The sequence below is a fragment of the Dicentrarchus labrax genome, unplaced genomic scaffold (assembly GCF_905237075.1).
Source record: "Dicentrarchus labrax unplaced genomic scaffold, dlabrax2021, whole genome shotgun sequence".
In the NCBI taxonomy this organism is placed as follows: Eukaryota; Metazoa; Chordata; class Actinopteri; family Moronidae; genus Dicentrarchus; species Dicentrarchus labrax.
In genome coordinates, this window is record NW_026136861.1 from 83,970 (window position 1) to 107,470 (window position 23,501).

Here is a 23,501-nt window from a genome sequence, read left to right on the forward strand (position 1 = left end):
GGTGGAAGACATCTGAGTTTTGCATTGACTCCTCCTCACAGGGAGGAGAGAACTAGACTGGACTGGTGATATTTTTATTTTTATTTGTCGAACTCAGAGGAAATTTTACAAAAAATCAATACTTTGAGTTTCTCCTTTTGACTTTATTTTTTACGGTGGCCGTGAAACGTGCAAAAAAATGCAAAAGGCCCTATATACCGCCAGTGTTTGCCTTGTCCGTTTGGGGCTACTGTAGAAGCATGGCAAATACAATACAAATAAAATAAGGTAGATAATATTTATAAATATTAATTAATATTATTGTTATTTTTTTAAAATGGAATGAAAATAGTGTGAAATTGAATTCAGTGATCAATTATTCTATTAGAATGTGTTACTGGTTGGCCACATATGTTTCTAGGTATTTGTACAGGTCTGTTGGTGGTTTGTATCACTGTGGGCTGACGTACACAGTAATATACAGTTGTGTCCTCAGGCTGCACATTCTGTCCTGTTAGAGTCACAGAGCTAGTAGAAATGTGTGTTTTGTAAAGGAACTTGTTCTTCAGAGCATTGTTTTGAGAAAAGCTACTTCCACCCCACCGATGCCAAATCCATTGCATTGGTTTTCCTTCACACTGTCTGATCCAACCTGTTGCATAGCTGTTATCAGTCATAGAATAACCAGAGACCTGACAGGTGATGGTGAAGGACTGTCCAGGCTGCACAACCACTGAGTCTGACTGGATGAGATCAATACTGTTCACACCTGTGGAAACAGAAATCAACATTATCTCCATCATTCATCTGACTATTCAGTGTTTCTAATGTGTTTATTAGTGTGAATCCACTGAAAGCTCCTCACAGGATCCAGCTGCCAGCAGCAGTATCAGAGCTACAGAGAACATGTTGATGTTGAAGCTGGACTGATGTGAGCTCTTCTGTCCTCTCACTGACACACACACACACACACACACACACACACACACACACACACACACACACACTTCACTTCCTTATAAGTAACCTTTATTTGCATCTTGAATAATCTTTTATTTAAATCAATTAAACACTGTCGTCTCAAGAGACCAAGAAAGGTAGAGAGAAAAGAACGAAAAAAACTTTTTAAGAAAGAAAGATTTACTCTAAGATAACATTTGCATATGTGCTGTTACATTAAACTACTAATGAACTAACATTTATCTGCTCATTAAAAATTATAAACACAATCTCATATTCCAAATAGAAATATTGTGTGAGTGTAACTTTGTTTTTCAACCAGTTTATCAGTGTTTTTAGGTTATTTCTTTTCATTTTCATTTTCTATTTTTTAATGCAACACCAACCGATTAAATTGATTTGAATGTAGGATTTAGCTGTCTTCAAAATCTGTTATTTTAATTTTAAAAAATCTATTGTTTAATCAACAACAGTAATTGTAAGTATAAGTATAAGATATTTAGGAAAACATTTTAAACTTCTCAAGGAAAAACAGATTTAAAGAAACAATGAAAAATGTGATATAATTAATGACATTAATTAATTAATGTTGTTATCACGCTGATAAATACAAATTGAAACATCACAGCAATGATGAATGTTTAATTTAGAGCTCCTTTAAATTTGGTCCATTTGGAAGCCATCAGTCTACATTGAGTCAAGAAAGGCTAAGATAATGTTATTGTTCTTACAGATACATTTCTGCTCAGCCTCACTAGAAGAGATGATCATCCTGATGAGAGAGCAGCACAGTGTGGAGATTGATCAAGGACTCTGAATTCGGGGTTATTTTAAAAACAACTTGAACAAAGTGGTTTTATTTTCTATCAGTGACTGTCTGTAGTGGTTTCTGTACGGCTCTGTGGCTTCCTGTGCCACTGTGGCTCTCAAGTACAATAATAAACAGCAGAGTCTTCAGTTGTCAGGCTGTTCATCTGCAGATACACCTGGTCCACGTTGTTGTCTCTGGAGATGGTGAAGCGATTCTGGACTGATGTGGAATAAGCTTTAGTGCTTCCACTCGGAGCAGAAATGTAGGCAACCCACTCCAGTCCTTTTCCTTCAGCTTGTCTGATCCAGCCGATATCAGCATCATTATCTGATATTCCTGCATATGTACAGGTCAGTTTGTGGGATTCTCCCGGCCTCTTCACCACTGGTTCAGACTCGGTCAGAGTCTGACTGCAAACACCTGGAGAGAACAGCAGTTTGATCAGAACTAAGCCAAACAGAAACCTTGACACAGAAAAAGAAGAGGACAAAATTTTGTATTCACCAGAAATCAGTGATACCATCAGAAACAGTATACGTGCTGTTAAAGTCATAGTGAAAATGTGTTGTGTGTCTGGATGATGGGTTGCTGTGTCTCCAGTTTGCAGTGAGCTAAATAATAAAGATGGAAGAGATCCAAATTTGCATTGACTCCTCCTCATGGTGTTGAAAAAATAAAAAGGATAACAGTGATATTTATTGACTGAAGGGATCTGATCTACTTACTGAGGGAATACTTTTTGTTGGTTGTATAAAGATATTCATTAGAGGAGTGTTTGCCCAATGTTTGCGTCTTATGTGTTTTTAATTGAGGTTTCAAGGCTGGTTGGACAAGACACAGACCATAAATGGAAACGACTAATATTTGGTGCCAGATTCTGAGCATACAGTATGTAACATACAGACAGTATAAGCAACATATGATTTGGATAGTATCCATCTTCCAAACCACTTGTATTCTTCATGGTCTCAGCTTTTCTTAGCGCACACTGAACAAGGCTGAAACATGTTTAGAGACACACACATTCACACATATAACACATGAAAAAGTTGGAATAGCCATTTTACCTAAATTGCATATGTTCTGACAGAAAAAAAACTTTATAACATATAACATTATTAAACATTTATGTTCCATATTATTATTAACATTAACATTACTGTGCTCAGCATTAAGAACACAGTTGGTCCTTGACTGCCCTCTACAGTTCTAAAGGAGGGACTGCAACTATTTTCCATTTGAACATAATGTAGAGCACAACTCGAGCACAATAATAAACAGCAGAATCTTCAGTCTTCAGACTGTTCATCTGCAGATACACCTGCTGTCTGCTGTTGCCTCTGGAGATGGTGAATCTACCCTGGACTGACTGGGAGTAATAGATCGGAGTACTAGCTGTGCCTATATATGCAATCCACTCCAGTCCTTTTCCAGAAGCCTGTCTGATCCAGGCCATACGGTAGCTGCTGAATGTGAATCCAGAGGTTGTACAGGTCAATCTGTGAGATTCTCCAGGCCTTTTAACCACTGGTTCAGATTCTGTCAGAGTCTGACCATCAACACCTGTCAAACCAAGAAAGATATTCATGTCATATGTTACATTGGTAGTAAAAATGAAAATATATCAAGTCAAAATAATTGAAGATGTTCACCTGCCCAGCAGATAGTTAACAGCAGTAGTCCTGTCCTAGTTTTGCATTGATCCACTAAACTGAAAACCACATTTATTCTAATAATACAAAAATGTTCTTTAAAATGTGTAAATGTCAAGATTGCTTGACTGTGGGCCCAAAATGTTCATTTCCTGAGATTATAGTCTCAGGGCCAGTTTCACAGACAGGGCTTAGATTAAGCACGGAGTAGGCCTTAATTTATAATTAAACTGGAACATTTATGTAGTTTTCATGAACGTGGCTTAAATTTTGTGTAGTTAGTCAGAGACTATGAGGTCCTGGAGTGAGGTAAGCAAGATTAATGAAGAACACCATTGTTAAGTCTCATTAGGTTAAGTGTAAGCACATGCTGTTGGTCTAATGGCACTCAGAACCCAGAATGAAAATAGAAAACATCTTTACTGGTGAGAAAACAATGGCCATCATGTTAAACTGTGTGTCCACTGTTCTCTGTCATTCTCTCTGCAGTCAGATAAGTAGAGGTGGAAGACATCTGAGTTTTGCATTGACTCCTCCTCACAGGGAGGAGTGATGTAGATTGGACTTGGTCATCAGCTGTTAATAAAACAGCATACACATTTTCAAAACAGCCATAGTTACATTGGAATTATTATCATGACACAATATCTCGACTTCATAATGAATAACTTTAGAATAATATTATATTATGTTATATTTCATTTATAAACAGTAGAAGTATTCAACAATTTGCAAGTTTTATTGGAAAAGACCTGAAATGTAATCAGAATCTTAATGGATATGTCACGAATCCCTGGCCGTGATGACTGTTAGGGTGTTTTGTGTTGTCTTGTGTTGTCTTGTGGTGTTTGTGTCACTCTTCTAGCAGTGCTCGGGGGGGGTCTATCTCTGGCTGCTCACACACCTGGCTGAGGTCATCACCACACCTGCTCCTCATCAGTCTTCAGCAGTACTTAGGGAGCAGCCACACATCCAGTCAATGCTGGATTGTTGTGAAGTATTGAGTGTGCTACTGCTTTCCAGCCAGTTATTTATTGTTGCTACTGTTTGTTGCCTGTCTGCTTCTGCCTGCCTGAGCCGTTCTCTTGCTGTCTGTTTTTGTCTGCAACTAACCCTGTCTCTCTGCCTCAGGAATCATTCCCGGGACTCAGCTCTGGAACCCTGTCCACTCAGCCCACGCCTCCTGTAAGCCAGCCACTGGATCCCCACACTCCAGGTCTACCAGCCAGCCACTCTCTGGATCACCCCCACCTCTGGACTCCCACTCTCGCCTGCCAGCTTCCCCTTTTTTTCACTATTCACTCGTTGTCTAATAAACCGCTTAAACTCAACCTCTTGTCCGGTCTGCTTCTGGGTTCCCCTCAGAACCCTGACAGGATACTGTTACGAGTATAGTATAACCAAGTAAGAATTTGGTAAAGCCACCATTATATACTGGGTTGATGGGCAGGTCCACCCCGTAGATGCCAAAGTCTCGGCCGTGCTGTCCTGTCCGATTTCCACATCTAGGTGTGGACTACAGCGTTTCCTACGCATGGCTGGTTATTACCGGTGTTTCTGCAAAAAAACTCTCTGTAGTGGTTGCTCCTCTTACCAATTTGTGTAGCCCTAGTGTTCCTGTGGTGTGGAGTAATGACTGTCAATATGCCTTTGATGCAGCAAAGTCTCTTCTCTCTTCTCTGCAGTGCACCTGTCCTCACTGTGCCTAACTTCTCTCTTGCTTTCAAACTAGTTGTTGATGCTAGTGCTTCAGGAGCTGGTGCTGTGCTGCTGCAAGATGTGTGTGCCATCCAGTGATTGGTATGAAGCTGAGCATAAGTTCAATCAGGAAGACTATGCTGCTCATTCATTTTTTTAATATACTGTTTTTGTTAATCCCCTTTAACAAACAGTTTGCACTTGGGTGTGGGGTGTTACAAGTATAGTGTGGTGTTTAGTTTTGCCTCTGCTCTGTGTGCCTCAGACTGTTTCTCTCTTCACTGTAACAGTGAACTGGTGTTGAAATCATTAGTGGTCTGAGGGCTCCTCCTCTGGTGGCTTCATGTTACAAGTGTTCAGGCACTGAGGGGTTTTTGTTCAGGTCTACTGATGGTTTGTGTTATTGTGTCTCTCTCTGGCACAGTAATACACAGCAGAGTCTTCAGGCTGCACATTCTGTCCGTTTAGAGTCACTGTTTTGCTAGAAGAGTCTATGGAGATACTGAACTTGTTCTTCAGTGAATCTTTGTAGTATGTGTTCCATCCATCACCTGCCCTTCCAATCCACTCCAGTCCTTTTCCTGCAGGCTGTCTGATCCAAGCTGTGGCATAGCTGCTCAGAGAATAAGAGACCTGACAGGTGATGGTCAGACGTTGACCTGGCTGCACAGTCACAGAGGCTGGCTGCGTCAACTGTTCACACTTCACACCTGTTAAAAAAGAAAATGTTTTGTAACAAATGATCAAGTTATACTGCAAAAGAAGAACTGTTGACTTTGACAAATCCAGAGAGACTCACATCCAGCTGCCAACAGCAGCAGCAGAGCTACAGAGAACATAGTTTATGTTGAAACTGACGTGCTGTGAACTCCACTGACAGCCTGATGGGAAGTTTTTATAGCTGAGTAACAAGGAAGGTCACTGAGTTTGCATAGAATCAAACATATGAAGCATCAATGTTGGTCTAACAGGAGCCAATAGAAGAGTCTGTTGACTGTTTTTATATCTGCAGAGTGAAAACATGTCTGAAATCACCTCTGCTTTACATATGATATTTTAACTTTATTACACACTCAACTGTAACATTTTGAAAGTGAAACTTTACATTTACAGTTACAGTTCAATAATAAAAAACTGTAACCTTTGCCTTTTTTTTCTTTCCTATAAACTATTGCCGTCTAAATATTTATTTTAACAACAATTTGGTATTAAAACATTATGTAATTTTTTTTATAATTTCAAACAATGACAAGGATAATTATTCTCTATGTATTAACATGAATGATGGATAATGATATTCATTACAACCAGCACTGCATTAACAATGATGATGTGCATCCATTGAAACCAAAGGAGCAATCGGAATATTGCTTTCTGTGCCATGTTGACAGTGTGTTTATCATGTTTTCAATTGATTGCAGTGTTTTACTGCACCATTAGTTTATGCGTTTATTCACTCACATATTGTATCCGCTGCAAGCAGAAATATAGTGACAGCAAGGATCATGTAAATTGTATGTAAACTTCAGTGTGATGCTGCTGGTTTGCATAAAAATTACTGGACCTGAGGACATTAATCACGTGAGACAGTGCAGGGTCTATCAGCCCACTGAGGATGAGAAAAGACAGTGTTTGCCTAAAAATCCCAGAAAATGTTTGTTACTGCAGGATTAGTTGTCCATCCATCTTCAGTCAGTCTCATAAGCACAAGAACACACAGCAGCCCCTTCAGGCTTCCTGCTGCTCATCTTGAGATCTGCCTTATAATCAAGTTAACACAGGACTTTGACTTTCCATCTGATTGGGTGTAAAATGGCGCACGTTCTGCTGCAACAGCACACACTGTGACTCTGCTTTGTTTCCCCCATCTTCTCCTTCTACTGTATCAAAGTATCATCCAGCCCATCCTCATATACTGCTCCTCCTGTTTTTACAATATGCTAACTGTCACCAAAACAAAGGGGCGCACTGAGTGTGTAACCTGTCATGTATTATTTATTTGATTGTTTGTTTTGTTTTGTTCTGTAGATTTGTTAATTGTGGATAGCGTGTTTCTTTGTTGAGTGTATGGTGTTGCCTGCAGGTGCAGTGATGTGGACATGAATTTCCCCCTTGGAGGACAATAAATTAAATTGAATTGAATTTAATTGAATTTTGTTTAGGATAGAAAAGTATCAACTCTCACAATATCCAGTTTACATGAGCAGCAGGAGTATTACGCTTTAGTTCAGTCCAGAGTTCAAGTGTCAGTCAGTTAAGATCAATGAGAACACCAGATCTTGCGCCCATGATGAATAAAAAACATACTTAATATCAAGCATTTTTACTGCACCAATTTGGAAAAATTCAACAATAAAAGTCCCATATTTATACCTCCAGATTCAACATTTGACCATATTTGAGCTACTGTAAAAAAACTTTGCTCAAAAATTCCTGGCTATGGATGGTATATTTGACTTCTACACATATAAGACTACAAGTATACTTAATATCAAGCATTTTTGCTGCACCAATTTGGAGAAATTCAACAATAAAATTCCATATTTGTACCTGCTTTAACTGTACCTCAAATATAAGAAAATATGCCACTTGGAGATACAAATATGGACTTTTATTATTGAATTTCTCCACATTGGTGCAGTAGAAATGCTTGATATTAAGTATGTTTTTTATTCATCGTGGGTGCATGAAACACTTTAATGTAACATATTTTCATGATAATGCTGAGAATACTTGTACACTCGAAATTTAAGTGCGGCTGATTTGACCACGAAGATCGGAGTAACGGCTGGCTTGACCGCAGTTATTATGTCACAGTCATTATCTCGAGATCTCAAATTAATTGTATCGTTATCTCGGGAAAACAAAGTTTCATTATCTCGAGATCTCGAGAAAATTAACTTGTTATCACAAGTTAACACTTTCATTGCTACGCGGATGACACCCAGCTCTACCTCTCCAGCAAACCAAATTCCACTCTCCCACCTTCCTCCCTCACCGACTGCTTCACCGAGCTCAAATCCTTGTTCTCCTCCAACTTCCTCAAACTCAACAGTGATAAAACCGAATTTCTTTTTATTGGCACTAAATCAACCCTCTCAAAAGCTGACAGTTTTTCCCTCACCATCGACCACTCCTCTGTCTCCCCTTCCCCCCAGGTTAAGAGTCTGGGTGTCATCCTCGACAGCACATTATCTTTCCAATCCCATATCAATAACATCACCCGGTCTGCATATTTCCACCTACGCAATATTAATCGACTCCGCCCCTCCCTTTCTCCCCACTCCACTGCCATCCTTGTACACAGCCTTGTCACCTCCCGCATCGACTACTGCAACTCCCTTCTCTTCGGTCTACCTCACAAATACCTCCATAAACTTCAACTGGTTCAGAACTCTGCAGCTCGAATTATCACCAGAACCCCCTCCATCCACCACATCACCCCTGTTCTACAGCAACTCCACTGGCTCCCGGTAAAACTCCGCATTGACTTCAAAATCCTCCTATTCACGTTCAAGGCCATCCACAACCTCTCCCCTCCTTATCTGTCCGAACTCCTCCACATCGCCAACCCTTCCCGTTCCCTCAGATCTGCCTCCTCTGTCCACCTCTCTGTCCCTCCCGCCCGCCTCGTCACCATGGGGAGCAGGGCTTTCAGCCGCTCTGCCCCCCAACTCTGGAACTCACTCCCACCGGACCTCAGGAACCTGGACTCTCTCACACTCTTCAAATCAAGATTAAAAACTCACCTATTCAGAACTGCCTACCCCACTTAACCATCTACATTGTCTTTTCTTATCTGTTTCTTATTTCTTGCTTTTTTTTTTTTTTTTTTTTGTTGTTGTATGGTGTCCTCGAGTGCCCAGAGAGGCGCCTCTAATAATTTAATGTATTATTATTATTATTATTAAAACGGAGGAAATAAAATGTATGAATGCATGGCCCTTTAGGGCTTCCGTAAGATATAACATATGTTTAAATGAAGTATTTATTTACATAAACACTGCATGTACTAAAGTAAATACATTTTGTTTCCTCCACTTTCTTGCCGTCTCTCAGAAATGGTTTTAATGATTCTACAGAATGCGATGGAAACATTTTCTTGTTTTGTGCTTTAGTTCAGTCCAGAGTTCAAGTGTCAGTCAGTTAAGATCAATGAGAACAGCAGATCTGAGAGTCTCCTTTTAGTAACAGAGGAGAGAGAAAGTTGATACTGACTGCCCTCTAGTGTCTTTATAACTGGAACTGTGACATTATTTTTCACTCTCATACTGTGAGCTACTTTAGATGCCAAATGATATAAACATTAATGTGTAGCTACATGTCTTTCTTTTATTCAGACCTGGACAGTGATTTCAGCAGACTGTTTGGCTGTCAGTGGCTGTTTTTGAAGAAGTGATCATTAAAGGAAGACATTTTATTTATTTAGGTGCTTAATTGTTATTGTTGTTATGATCTTCCTCACAGATTGTTATGTTTTCTTAAAGAAATAAAAGCAAAATAAAAATACAAATCTTTTCTAAAGTAAAGTAAAGATGAGTACTGTAGGATTTTGTACAGCTACTCAACCAACTCCAGTCACTGTGAGTGTCGAGCACAATAATAAACAGCAGAATCTTCAGTCTTCAGGCTGTTCATCTGCAGATACACCTGCTGTCTGCTGTTGTCTCTGGAGATGGTAAACTGGCCTTGAACTGACTGAGAGTAGAATTTGTTACTACTGTCAGTATAGATCAAAGCAATCCACTCCAGTCCTTTTCCAGGAGCCTGTCTGATCCAGTGCATCCAGTAGCTGCTGAATGTGAATCCAGAGGTTGTACAGGTCAATCTGTGAGATTCTCCAGGCCTTTTAACCACTGGTTCAGATTCTGTCAGAGTCTGACCATCAATATCTGTAAGAAAAAATCACATGACTATAGTTTGTACAGAACTATTTATATTAAAAAAGATCAGTGAAGATCTTGGAAAAACTGGAATCAATTTTTAGAAGTCAGTTTAATTGAATTTGCATGAAATGTTACTATCATTATGTCATACTGTTGACCTTATTTTAGCTTTTGCTCTTGCACAAATATTCAGTTACCCCATACAGAGATAAAAGAATCAAAAATCAACCCTGGTTTAACTCCATAACTCATATGTTTAGGTATTGACTCCTCCTCACAGTGTGGAGAGAACCAGACTGGTCATTGCTTATTGTCTATTCAGAGCTGTGACTTGAGTCAAATTAATTTTATTCATGCATCTAAAATTTATGTTAAATTTGAATAGTCTTTCAAAGTTGAATTGTGTACTCTATTTGAAATTTGAAATTGTATTTTTGGTCAAATAATATTCTGCTTAAGAATTATTCACAGAAAAAAGAAAACACAACACACAATTGAAAAATCAAACTCTTATATGTTGTTTTTTTCTTTCTTAAATGAAACCTATGTTGGGCAAAAGTATCTGTCAAATAAGTACATATTACAAAAATAAATGAGATCAAAATAATAATAATTTAGATAATTAATGAGTAAAAACTAGTGCTGTCAAACGATTAAAATATTTAATCGCATTAATGTCATAGTTAACTCGCAACTAATGCAATTTATTCGCACATTTTTATCTATCCTAAATGTCCCTTGATTTCTTTTTGTCCCATTATTTTTCTCATTCTAATGCTCTTATCAAAATGGAGAAGTGGATCGGCTTGCTTTGTGCAAATGTTTGTTTCTTTATTCACCAGAGGCTCAACCCAGCCTCTTATTTCAGAAAGAATGAACAGTAACGGTTAACAATAAAAGGTAAGCCTACTACTTCTTTGCTTTGAGCCAGTTACTCAAACAGACAAGCCTGTTGACATTTTCAGACAACAAGGAATCCATCCATTTCGGCGTCTCTCGCTCACCATCCACTCAAAACGTAACGTCTACTACTCTTAAACAAGTGTGTGCGGCGTGCCTGTTGTTTTGTTTCCGATCTAGCTAGATGCCATGTGGTGTTGTTGTTTTTCTAACGTTACTAGTTGTAGTGAAGACACTGGGATGTTACTGTATATGGCGTTAGTTCAGGGGCTATCACTGAGTTCACACCGGGGTGCCGGCCAGAACACCAACTTAAGGCTAAGTAATGCTCAGAGGTCCACAATGAAGAATGATGATGATAGTGCAGGTGGTTTAATATCCTCTTGCTGGCAATGAGGTCATGCGGTTTTTCTATAGCAAAGGAACAATAACAAATATACACAAATGAATAAGAATAAAGCTCTTAATCACTAATAAACATACTAAAGGAGTACTGAAATTACTACATCCCCAAAATAACAGTCCTGAAACACTCTTCACCTGACTTACTAGCATATTAACACACATATAAACAACATCACATGGTAATATTTAAGTAACACTCACTGTAAGCATTACACTAGCGAGTCGGAGCGATAACAATAACGTAACATGTGACGTGACGTACACTTGATCAGAGGCAGGTGAGCTAAATGCTACAACTAGCTTAAACAGTGACCACATGGCAAGTCTGACAGCTACACATCAGAACAACAAAATAAACTATAGCTGCAGCAACGTAAACACAGTACATCAACAATATATCCGGACATACTCACTTTCCATCCACGCACAGACCACTTGCCGTGGCGTTAATTGTTAATTGAACCGTGAATCCCTCACTCTGCCGTCTCACCGGAGCACACACCTCTCTGACCAAGTACCGTCAGTTACGCTATATAACCAAAGGGGGGTGCTCTTATATGAGCTGACCAACACTACATCTATGAAATCACACACTAAACATAATATGTCCCAACTTTGGGGCCTTTTCTACACTAGTTGTTGCAACCATAGACATATATACATAGACGCTGCATCGACTGTGGAGCGACGTGCCTACAGGGCGGCCATCTTGGAACAGGGCTAGCAGAGGCAGCGGTGCATCAACCTACGAAGGAAAGAGGAACTCCGCAATCTCAAAGTAGAATTAGTCGCTGAATTTTGGACCGATTTCCAAACGTATTGATTTGTTAAAAACGTCACACATGTAGCTATGATACAGGGTGCTTGGATATTTTAAAAGTGCTGGTTTTACTACCCAAATACAAATTCTACTTAATGTTATCAGCAGACGAGCGTCTGACAGAAGATTCATGATTAACTTGAGCACAGCTTTTTTTGTAATTGCAGCATTTCTTTATTCATTAACTTATTCACTTACTGTAGTTACTTACTGTATTTACTGCAAACAGAAATACACTGACAGCAGCCAGGATCATGTAAATCATGTTGTATGAAAACTGCAATGTGATGCTGGTTTGCATAAAGACTTTTAATGGTTTCAGTGTTTGCAGATATTTGAAGACATACAGAGAAAATTGGAGCCCTGAGAGAAAAACAGCTGCTCAAGAACTGAAACCTGTGTGACAAAATACACTATAATAAAAGTCTTTAGATTAGATGAAAACTACTGTAGTTCATTTTTGTCATTATCACAACATTTGTCCTTTGTGTGTGACTGTGTCAGAAATAAGTCTGAATCAAATAGCATGCAGTGTGGTTTATTTGGATTTTTTGTTCTCAGTTTGTTATAATATTATTATTTCCAAATAAAATAAAAATGTAACAAAAACTAAACAATTTGTAACATATGACAGGCACAAGTTTATTTGTGATCATGGAGATATGTAGCTACCTTTCATCCCTAAATAACTACAGTGTATTTCTTGTTTTATTGTATCAAACTGTCAATTGGTCATGAATTGTGGATTTAAATCCAGTCATAAGTCAGTAAATGTAGCATTGTGTGGTGTGTTTTATAATTTTTTAATCTGAGGACATTAATCAGTTGAAACAGTGCAGGGTCTCCTTTTGGAAACAGAAGAGAGAGAAACTTGACACTGACTGTCGTCCAGTGGTTTTATACCAGAAACTCATTTTTATTTTAGTTATTATATTTTTCACTCACATATTATCATGGAGTTTATATCCACATAATTTGCAGTGTCTTAATTTATATAAATGTTTAGTATTTGCAACAGTTGAATTGCTGCAACCAGATTGTGCTGTCTTTGGCCCTTTTATCAACAAGTGCATTTTATTGTGTTTTTTATGTTTTTAATATTTCGTAATAAAATATGAGGAACAGTTTTCTGGACTTAAATTGAGAGACAATTATTAATTTATTCACTAAAATACATCTAAATAAAATGTAATGTAGCATATAAAACTATGTATTAAAAAATCATCATCATCATGTCATATATCATCATATATAATACAAATACTATGAATACTTAATGCACAGACTCTACCAGCCTGAAAGATGAGTACTGTAGGATTTTGTACAGCTGCTCAACCAACTCCAGTCACTGTGGCTCTCGAGCACAATAATAAACAGCAGAATCTTCAGTCTTCAGACTGTTCATCTGCAGATACACCTGCTGTCTGCTGTTGTCTTTGGAGATGGTAAACCGGCCTTGAACTGACTGAGAGTAGCGTTTCCCGTCATTATCATTTTCCACCCAGGCAATCCACTCCAGTCCTTTTCCAGGAGCCTGTCTGATCCAGGCCATATGATAGCTGCTGAATGTGAATCCAGAGGCTGTACAGGTCAATCTGTGAGATTCTCCAGGCCTTTTAACCACTGGTTCAGATTCTGTCAGAGTCTGACCATCAACACCTGTGAAACCAAGAAAGATATATGTTATGTGTTACATTGGTAGTAAAAATGAAAATATGTCAAATCAACATCAGTGAAGATGTTCACCTGCCCAGCAGATAGTTAACAGCAGCAGTCCTGTCCTATAGTCCATCATGTTAAACTGTGTGTCCACTGTTCTCTGTCATCCTCTCTGCAGTCAGATAAGTAGAGGTGGAAGACATCTGAGTTTTGCATTGACTCCTCCTCACAGTGTGGAACTGGATTTGACTTGGATCTCAGTTGATGTTTGGTGAAACTGCAGAATGAATGTTTACTGTACATTAGTCATTCCTCCAAGAGTCCCTCTTGCATGTTTCAGTATAATTTGTGCAACAGGTTGACAAACACATTATTTAAGTTGGTTGACCCTTATTAAAGACCACATTATAGACCACAGTCTGCATCATGGGAAGACCTCGACAATAGTTTACGATTCACCTAAACTGAGTATTTTTAACATTTTAATGTAAATGATTGTCAAATAACACCCTAACAAATCTTGTTCATTATGTTACAATAGTGATTTTCTCACAAAAAACATTTCTTTCAAGTGTTCATAAGTCAAACATTTTCAAGATTTCAGGAAAACAAAAACCTGAGTAGCAATAATAGTGAAGTATACATTTGAGAATATTAATTAAGCATTAAATACAGGAATAACATTCTACATTCAACACTCCTCGGTACATGGATGCCATGAATACCCATGTTTTTCAGTCAATACAAAGAAATTCCATAATTTATATTTCTGAGACAGACCAGAAAAAACACGTTTTGTAAAATGCAACCATTGTATGTTTGATATTATTATTCTATATTATGATGAACTGGGTTTATTCATTTACCTTTTTCAATTCTTATTATCTCTGTTTCTGTCTTCACTGTAACAGTGAACTGGTGTTGAAATCATTAGTGGTCTGAGGGCTCCTCCTCTGGTGGCTTCATGTTACAAGTGTTCCGGCACTGAGGGGTCTTTGCAGTGCCGGCTGTGGCATTATTATTTCTTAGTATGAAAAAAATAAGCCCACATTAATTTAACTGCATAGCAAAGCCTATTAAACAATAATAAGACTTGATTAAGCCCCCCCGCCCCCCTCCTCCTCCTCTACCTGCTCTCTGAGAGATGGTTAAGTTTTCTGACGTCACCCCAGAAACCATTAACAATGTCAAAACGACCAAAACTTTCCGGTGCCCAGGGGAAGGAGAAAAAGAAAAGAAGATGAGGAAAAACACGACATAGACAGAGGTAGAGTAAAGATAATGAGATGAAATGATTTGTCTGTTGCAGAACGATAGTAACCTTTAGCCTAACACGGTTTGTTAATCAATAAATAACATCAGTTCATGTTATGGAGAGGCCTAACAGCTGTTATGGAAAAAAGTAATACTCCCACCTTCTATTTCTCAGGGACATTTGTAAACATTAGATCTATTCAGCAGGTGTTTACATTTGTCTACATTTTTATTTGTATTTATTATTGGTCAGCTAACGTTTGCTCTGCTTGTAACAGTCAGTCAAACACTATTCCTTTCACACACCTTTATATATTAGAGGTGTAAGCCTTGTTGTTTGTTGTGTTACAGTTTAGTAGTGTCTAAAGTGTGTTTATAGTGTTATATAGTGTAGCTTCCTGCCAGAGGGGAGTGGTTCAAAGAGTTTGTGGCCAGGATGGGAGGGGTCAGCCACAATCTTGCCTGCACGCCTCAGGGTCCTAGAGACGTACAGGTCCTGGAGGGATGGCAGGTTGCAGCCGATCGCGAATGATGCAGAATAAATGATGCGCTGAGTCTGCCCTTGTCCTAGGCAGTGGCAGCAGCATACCAGATGGTGATGGATGAGGTGAGGATGGACCCGATGATGGCGGTGTAGAAGTGCACCATCATCGTCTTTGGCAGGTTGAATTTCCCCAGCTGCCGCAGGAAGTACATCCTCTGCTGGGCTTTCTTGGTGAGGGAGCTGATGTTCAGCTCCCACTTGAGGTCCTGGGTGATGATGGTACCCAGGAAGCAGAAGGACTCCGCAGAGTCAACTGGGGAGTCACACAGGATGATGGGGGCGGGTGGGGCTGGGTTCTTTCTAAAGTCCACAACCATCTCCACTGTTTTTAGAGCATTTAGATGGTCAATCTCCCATCTGTAGGCGGACTCATCTCCACCAGAGATGAGCCCAATGGGGGGAGGTGTCATCCGTGAATTTCAGAAGCCTGACAGACTGGTGACTGGAGGTGCAGCTGTTAGTATACAGGGAGAAGAGCAGAGGAGAAAGAACGCAGCCCTGAGGGGATCTGGTGCTGATGGTCTGGGAGTCAGAGACATTTTTCCCCAGCTTCACGTGCTGTTTCCTGTCAGACAGGAAGTCTGTGATCCACCTGCAGGTGGAGTCAGGCACAGTGAACTGGGAGATCTTGTCCTGTAGCAGAGCAGGGATGATGGTGTTAAACGCAGAGCTGAAGTCCACAAACAGGATCCTGGCGTAGGTTCCTGGGGAGTCCAGATGCTGGAGGGTGAAGTGCAGGGCCATGTTTACTGCGATGTTAACCGCATCATCTACAGGCCTGTTGGCTCTGTAGGCGAACTGCAGGGGGTCCAGGAGTGGGTCCGTTATGGCTTTCAGGTGGGAAAGCACAAACGCTTGCTCTTTCTGCAACCATAACTGTCTGAGTTTGGCTGTGAACCAGGGTTTGTGGTTGTTAAAACTCACCCTGGTGCGTGATGGTATACAGCAGTCCTCTACGGTCATTGCCGCTTCAACAGCACAAGTGATCCTCCTGTCACCTCCACCTCAGAAGAACCCAGTGATGCAGCATCAGGAATAAAGGTTCGCTATCACTTGTTTACAGTTTTTATTTTGTAGGTAGTTAAATTTTATACTTTGTGTAGGCTAGTTGTATTAAATTTCTTGTATTATTTATTTTGTAATTCATAATTTTCTTGTGAACTGTTTTGCTTGAGCGACTTGTTTCTCTAAAAATAAAATAAAATGTCAAAGACAAAGCTGTTCAGTTTCTTTCTCTTTAATCTCATCGTACATATGTACAATGACAATAAAGGCATTCTATTCTATTCTATTCTTCTTGCTTGAGTATATGTATGTATATAACTGGCCATGGAATTTTCTGCGATGCAAGGGCGGCACCACCTTAAATCTTGCCTAGGGCGCCAAATTGGTTAGGGCCGGGCCTGGGTTTTTGTTCAGGTCTACTGATTGTTTGTGTTATTGTGTCTCTCTGGCACAGTAATACACAGCAGAGTCTTCAGGCTGCACATTCTGTCCGTTTAGAGTCACTGTGTTACTGGAAGAGTCTAAGTCGATACTGAACTTGTTCTTCAGTGAATCTTTGTAATATGTGCTCCATCCATCACCTGCGATTCCAATCCACTCCAGTCCTTTCCCTGCAGGCTGTCTGATCCAAGCTGTGCGATATCTGCCCAGAGGATAAGAGACCTGACAGGTGATGGTCAGACGTTGACCTGGCTGCACAGTCACAGAGGCTGGCTGTGTCAACTGTTCACACTTCACACCTGTTAAAAAAGAAAATGTTTTGTAACAAATGATCAAGTTAAACTGCAAAAGAAGAACTGTTGACTTCCAGAGAGACTCACATCCAGCTGCCAACAGCAGCAGCAGAGCTACAGAGAACATGGTTTATGTTGAAACTGACGTGCTGTGAACTCCACTGACAGCCTGATGGGAAGTTTTTATAGCTGAGTAACAAGGAAGGTCTCTGAGTTTGCATAGAATCAAACATATGAAGCATCAATGTTGGTCTAACTGGAGCCAATAGAAGAGTTATTATATCTGCAGAGTGAAAACATGTCTGAAATCACCTCTGCTTTACATATGATATTTTAACTTTATTACACACTCAACTGTAACATTTTGAAAGTGAAACTTTACATTTACAGTTACAGTTAAATAATAAAAAACTGTAACCTTTGCTTTTTTTTTCTTTCCTATAAACTATTACAGTCTAAATATTTATTTTGACAACAATTTGGTATTAAAACATTATGTAATTTTTTTTATAATTTCAAACAATGACAAGGATAATTATTCTTTATATGAGTATTAACATGAATGATGGATAATGATATTCATTACAACCAGCACTGCAATAACAATGATGATGTGCATCCATTGAAACCAAAGGAGCAATCGGAATATTGCTTTCTGTGCCATGTTGACAGTGTGTTTATCATGTTTTCAATTGATTGCAGTGTTTTACTGCACCATTAATTTATGCATTTATTCACTCACATATTGTATCCGCTGCAAGCAGAAATATAATGACAGCAAGGATCATGTAAATTGTATGTAAACTTCAGTGTGATGCTGCTGGTTTGCATAAAAATTACTGGACCTGAGGACATTAATCATGTGAGACAGTGCAGGGTCTATCAGCCCACTGAGGATGAGAAAAGAGAGTTTTTGCTTAAAAATCCCAGAAAATGTTTGTTACTGCAGGATTAGTTGTTCATCCATCTTCGATCAGTCTCATAAGCACAAGAACACACAGCAGCTCCTTCAGGCTTCCTGTTGTTCATCTTGAGATCTGCCTTAAAATCAAGTTAACACAGGACTTTGACTTTCCATCTGATTGGGTGTAAAATGGCGCACGCTCTGCTGCAACAGCACACACTGTGACTCTGCTTTGTTTCCCCCCATCTTCTCCTACTACTGTATCAAACTATCATCCAGCCCATCCTCATATACTGCTCCTCCTGTTTTTACAACATGCTAACTGTCACCAACCGGACCAAATTCATACACATCACCAACACAGCGGCCAAGATAATTGGACTCCCCACACCCAATCTCACAGAACTAAACAACAGGGCCATCTCACACATTGCAACCACAATAGAACTGGACATTACACACCCACTGAATCAATATCTCACCCCACTGCCTTCTGGACGGAGGTACCGAACATTGAGGTGCAAGAAAGCTCGCTATGGGAAAAGCCTGATCCCTGCAGCTACTGCTGCTTTAAACAAAGGGGCGCGCTGAGTGTGTAACCTGTCATGTATTATTTATTTGATTGTTTGTTTGTTTGTTTGTTTTGTTCTGTAGATTTGTTAATTGTGGATAGCGTGTTTCTTTGTTGAGTGTATGGTGTTGCCTGCAGGTGCAGTGATGTGGACATGAATTTCCCCCTTGGAGGACAATAAATTGAATTGAATTGAATTGAATTGAATTGAATTTTGTTTAGGATAGAAAAGTATCAACTCTCACAATATCCAGTTTACATGAGCAGCAGGAGTATTACGCTTTAGTTCAGTCCAGAGTTCAAGTGTCAGTCAGTTAAGATCAATGAGAACACCAGATCTTGCGCCCATGATGAATAAAAAACATACTTAATATCAAGCATTTTTACTGCACCAATTTGGAAAAATTCAACAATAAAAGTCCCATATATAGAAAATTAACTCGTTAACACGGGAAAACGGGAAAACGGAGGAAATAAAATGTATGAATGCATGGCCCTTTAGGGCTTCCGTAAGATATAACATATGTTTAAATGAAGTATTTATTTACATAAACACTGCATGTACTAAAGTAAATACATTTTGTTTCCTCCACTTTCTTGCCGTCTCTCAGAAATGGTTTTAATGAATCTACAGAATGTGATGGAAACATTTTCTTGTTTTGTGCTTTAGTTCAGTCCAGAGTTCAAGTGTCAGTCAGTTAAGATCAATGAGAACAGCAGATCTAAGAGTCTCCTTTTAGTAACAGAGGAGAGAGAAAGTTGACACTGACTGCCCTCTAGTGTCTTTATAACTGGAACTGTGACATTATTTTTCACTCTCATACTGTGAGCTACTTTAGATGCCAAATGATATGAACATTAATGTGTAGCTGCATGTCTTTCTTTTATTCAGACCTGGACAGTGATTTCAACAGACTGTTTGGCTGTCATTGGCTGTTTTTGAAGAAGTGATCATTAAAGGAAGATATTTTATATATTTAGGTGCTTAATTGTTATTGTTGTTATGATCTTCCTAATAGATTGTTATGTTTTCTTAAAGAAATAAAAGCAAAATAAAAATACAAATCTTTTCTAAAGTAAAGTAAAGATGAGTACTGTAGGTTTTTGTACAGCTGCTCAACCAACTCCAGTCACTGTGAGTGTCGAGCACAATAATAAACAGCAGAATCTTCAGTCTTCAGACTGTTCATCTGCAGATACACCTGCTGTCTGCTGTTGTCTCTGGAGATGGTAAACCGGCCTTGAACTGACTGGGAGTAGTATTTGCCACTACTGTCAGTATAGATCCAAGCAACCCACTCCAGTCCTTTTCCAGGAGCCTGTCTGACCCAGTGCATGCCGTAGCTGCTGAATGTGAATCCAGAGGCTGTACAGGTCAATCTGTGAGATTCTCCAGGCCTTTTAACCACTGGTTCAGATTCTGTCAGAGTCTGACCATCAACACCTGTTAAACCAAGAAAGATATTCATGTTATGTGTTACATTGGCAGCACAAATACAAATATGTCAACTAAAGATCATTGAAGATGTTCACCTGCCCAGCAGATAGTTAACAGCAGCAGTCCTGTCCTATAGTCCATCATGTTAAACTGTGTGTCCACTGTTCTCTGTCATCCTCTCTGCAGCCAGATAAGTAGAGGTGGAAGACATCTGAGTTTTGCATTGACTCCTCCTCACAGGGAGGAGAGAGCTGGACTGGACGTTTTTGTAATTGATCCTCACTTGTGAAACTGAGCCGTGTAATGTGCTCAACCTCTCATCAAAACTTAGCTTGGGTCCAGTGTTTAACATTTAGGAGGATCTATTGGCAGAAATGGAATATAATATTCATAGGTGTGTTTTCATTAGTGTATAGTCACCTGAAAATAAAAATAGTTGTGTTTTCCTTCCCTTAGATTCAAATAAATCCCACGCTTTGGTCCTTTAAGTTGAAATTTGTGTCATGATATAAGAACATCATTTCATGCATTTGAATAAATAGTTGTGAACTACAGCTAAATGAACACATGAAGCTGCAGTCACTGCTGATCCAGTACTTCAGATGTTCTATTAGTGTTGTGGTGAAGCGAGCTCACAAAGGGTGTGAGTATAAAACTCTAGTTCAGTCCAGGGTTTGAGTGTCAGTCAGTTGAGATCAGTGAGATAAGCAGATATGAGAGTCTCCTTATAGTGACAGAGGAGAGAGAAACTTGACACTGACTGCCATCTAGTGTTTTTATAACGGGAACTGCAACATTATTTTTCATGCCAAACATTATAAACATTAATGTGGCTAAGATATGTAGAATTATTTTTTTGTTTTTTATTCATTCATGTGTTCAGATCCTTTCTTTAATTCATTTATTTGATTTTGTTCAGTGATTTCAGCAGATTGTTGTTCTGTCGTTTGCTATTTTGTGAGGAAGTGATAAGACTTTTGTTTGATGTTATTGTTGTTGGTTGATGATGATCTTTCTTAGAGCCTGTCACGAATCCCCGGCTGTGAGGACTGTTTGGGTGTCTTGTGTTGTCTTGTGGTGTTTGTGTCACTCTTCTGGCAGTGCTCCGAGGGGGGGCGTGTCTATCTCTGGCTGCTCACACACCTGGCTGAGGTCATCACCATACCTGCTCCTCATCAGTCTTCAGCAGTACTTAAGGAGCAGCCACACATCCAGTCAATGCTGGATCGTTGTGAAGTATTGAGTATGCTACTGCTTTCCAGCCAGTTATTTATCGTTGCTACCGTTTGTTGCCTGTCTGCTTCTGCCTGCCTGAGCCGTTCTCTTGCCGTCTGTTTTTGTATGCAGCTAACCGTGTCTCTCTGCCTCAGGAATCATTCCCGGGACTCAGCTCTGGAACCCTGTCCACTCAGCCCACGCCTCCTGTAAGCCAGCCACTGGATCCCCACACTCCAGGTCTACCAGCCAGCCACTCTCTGGATCACCCCCACCTCTGGACTCCCACTCTCGCCTGCCAGCTTCCCCTTTTTTTCACTATTCACTCGTTGTCTAATAAACCGTTTAAACTCAACCTCTTGTCCGATCTGCTTCTGGGTTCCCCTCAGAACCCTAACAGAGCCAGTTTTCACGGCTTAATTAAAAACTATCTATACATTTCACTGCATGGCTTCCCATGAAATTTTGAATTCATTATAAGATCCTGCTGATTACACAGAAAACACTTCATGACCTTGTCTCTAGTTAAACTTCTGATCACTGTCTGTTCCTCATTTCACTTTCCGACCACTCCGATCTTCAAATATTGGCCCTTCATCCCTTGTTCCAACTGCAAAACAAAAGATGACTGCTGTCTCCTATTTTAGCTCCAGCCCTCTGGAATCATCTTCCCCAATCACTGAAATTATCTTTGGACTGTTTAAAGTAGCTTCTAGAAACCAATCTCTATGGACAAGGCTATTTATAGATCTCCTGCCCTGTCTTTTTTTTGTGTGTGTTTTAGTTTGGTCTCTCTGTTATTGTGCTTAATTTATGTTAAGTTTTTATTTTTTTCATTTTTATTTGTTGTTTGTTTGTGAAAAACTTTGTAACTGTAAAGTACTTTATAAATAACACTTTACTTACTTATATATTTTGTGTGTGTGAAACTGTATATCTTCCTATATATAATTATATATATATATATATATATATATATATATATATATATATATATATATAATTTAGTCTTAAACTATGTTCTTTTTTATTTTAATAATTCATTCATCAATTGCTTTTCATTGTGCAATCCTGTATTTTACTATGACAATTAAAGTAAACCTTGAACCAATTACAGTTAAGAACAGTGATACTGTAGAAAGTTAATGTTCTCAGTGGTTGTAAATAGAGGAAGTAGTTTTTGTATGACTCTCCTGTTATTATCTTTCACTGTGTGTCTTCTGGCACAGTAATACACAGCAGAGTCTTCAGGCTGCACATTCTGTCCGTTTAGAGTCACTGTGTTACTGGAAGAGTCCAAGGTGACACTGAATTTTTCTTAAGTGAATCTTTGATGCGTGTATCAGAACTAATCCACTCCAGTCCTTTCCCTGCAGGCTGTCTGATCCAAGCTGTGTAGTAGTCGCTAACAGAATAAGAGACCTGACAGGTGATGGTCAGACGTTGACCTGGCTGCACAGTCACAGAGGCTGGCTGTGTCAACTGTTCACACTTCACACCTGTTAAAAAAGAAAATGTTTTGTAACAAATGATCAAGTTATACTGCAAAAGAAGAACTGTTGACTTTGACAAATCCAGAGAGACTCACATCCAGCTGCCAACAGCAGCAGCAGAGCTACAGAGAACATGGTTTATGTTGAAACTGACGTGCTGTGAACTCCACTGACAGCCTGATGGGAAGTTTTTATAGCTGAGTAACAAGGAAGGTCACTGAGTTTGCATAGAATCAAACATATGAAGCATCAATGTTGTTCTAACTGGAGCCAATAGAAGAGTCTGTTGACTGTTATTATATCTGCAGAGTGAAAACATGCCTGGAAATCACCTCTACTTTACAGATGATTTTTTAAAATATTTTTTGGGGCTTTTATTGCCTTTATGATAGTGACAGCTGAAAACAGACAGGAAAGAGGATGACACACAGCAAAGGGCCACAGATCGGATTTGAACCCTCTGCAGCAAGGACTCAGTACATGGGTTGCCAGCTGTATCCACTGAGCTAACCAGGCGCATATTATATGTTAATTTCAGTACACACTCAACTGTAACATTTTGAAATTTAAACT

General features: G+C 39.3%; 4 gene segments (V, D, J or C); all 4 read right to left on the reverse strand.

Moving 5' to 3' along the window:
• Positions 1-1,566: 1,566 nt before the first annotated feature.
• LOC127360226 (immunoglobulin heavy variable 3-48-like) overlaps positions 1,567-23,501 on the reverse strand; it is a 29,479-nt gene continuing 7,544 nt past the window's right edge. The window contains 1 exon segment of the V gene segment in view: positions 1,567-2,170. Within this exon segment, the coding sequence occupies positions 1,866-2,170 (305 nt within the window).
• On the reverse strand, positions 5,381-23,180 carry LOC127360219 (immunoglobulin heavy variable 3-23-like). The segment is given in 3 exon segments: positions 5,381-5,733; positions 17,237-17,313; positions 23,024-23,180. Coding segments are annotated over 3 exon segments (366 nt in total).
• LOC127360222 (immunoglobulin heavy variable 3-30-3-like) lies at positions 13,004-14,112 on the reverse strand. The segment is given in 2 exon segments: positions 13,004-13,770; positions 13,858-14,112. Coding segments are annotated over 2 exon segments (363 nt in total).
• Positions 19,889-20,415, reverse strand: LOC127360223 (immunoglobulin heavy variable 3-33-like). The segment is given in 2 exon segments: positions 19,889-20,226; positions 20,316-20,415. Coding segments are annotated over 2 exon segments (363 nt in total).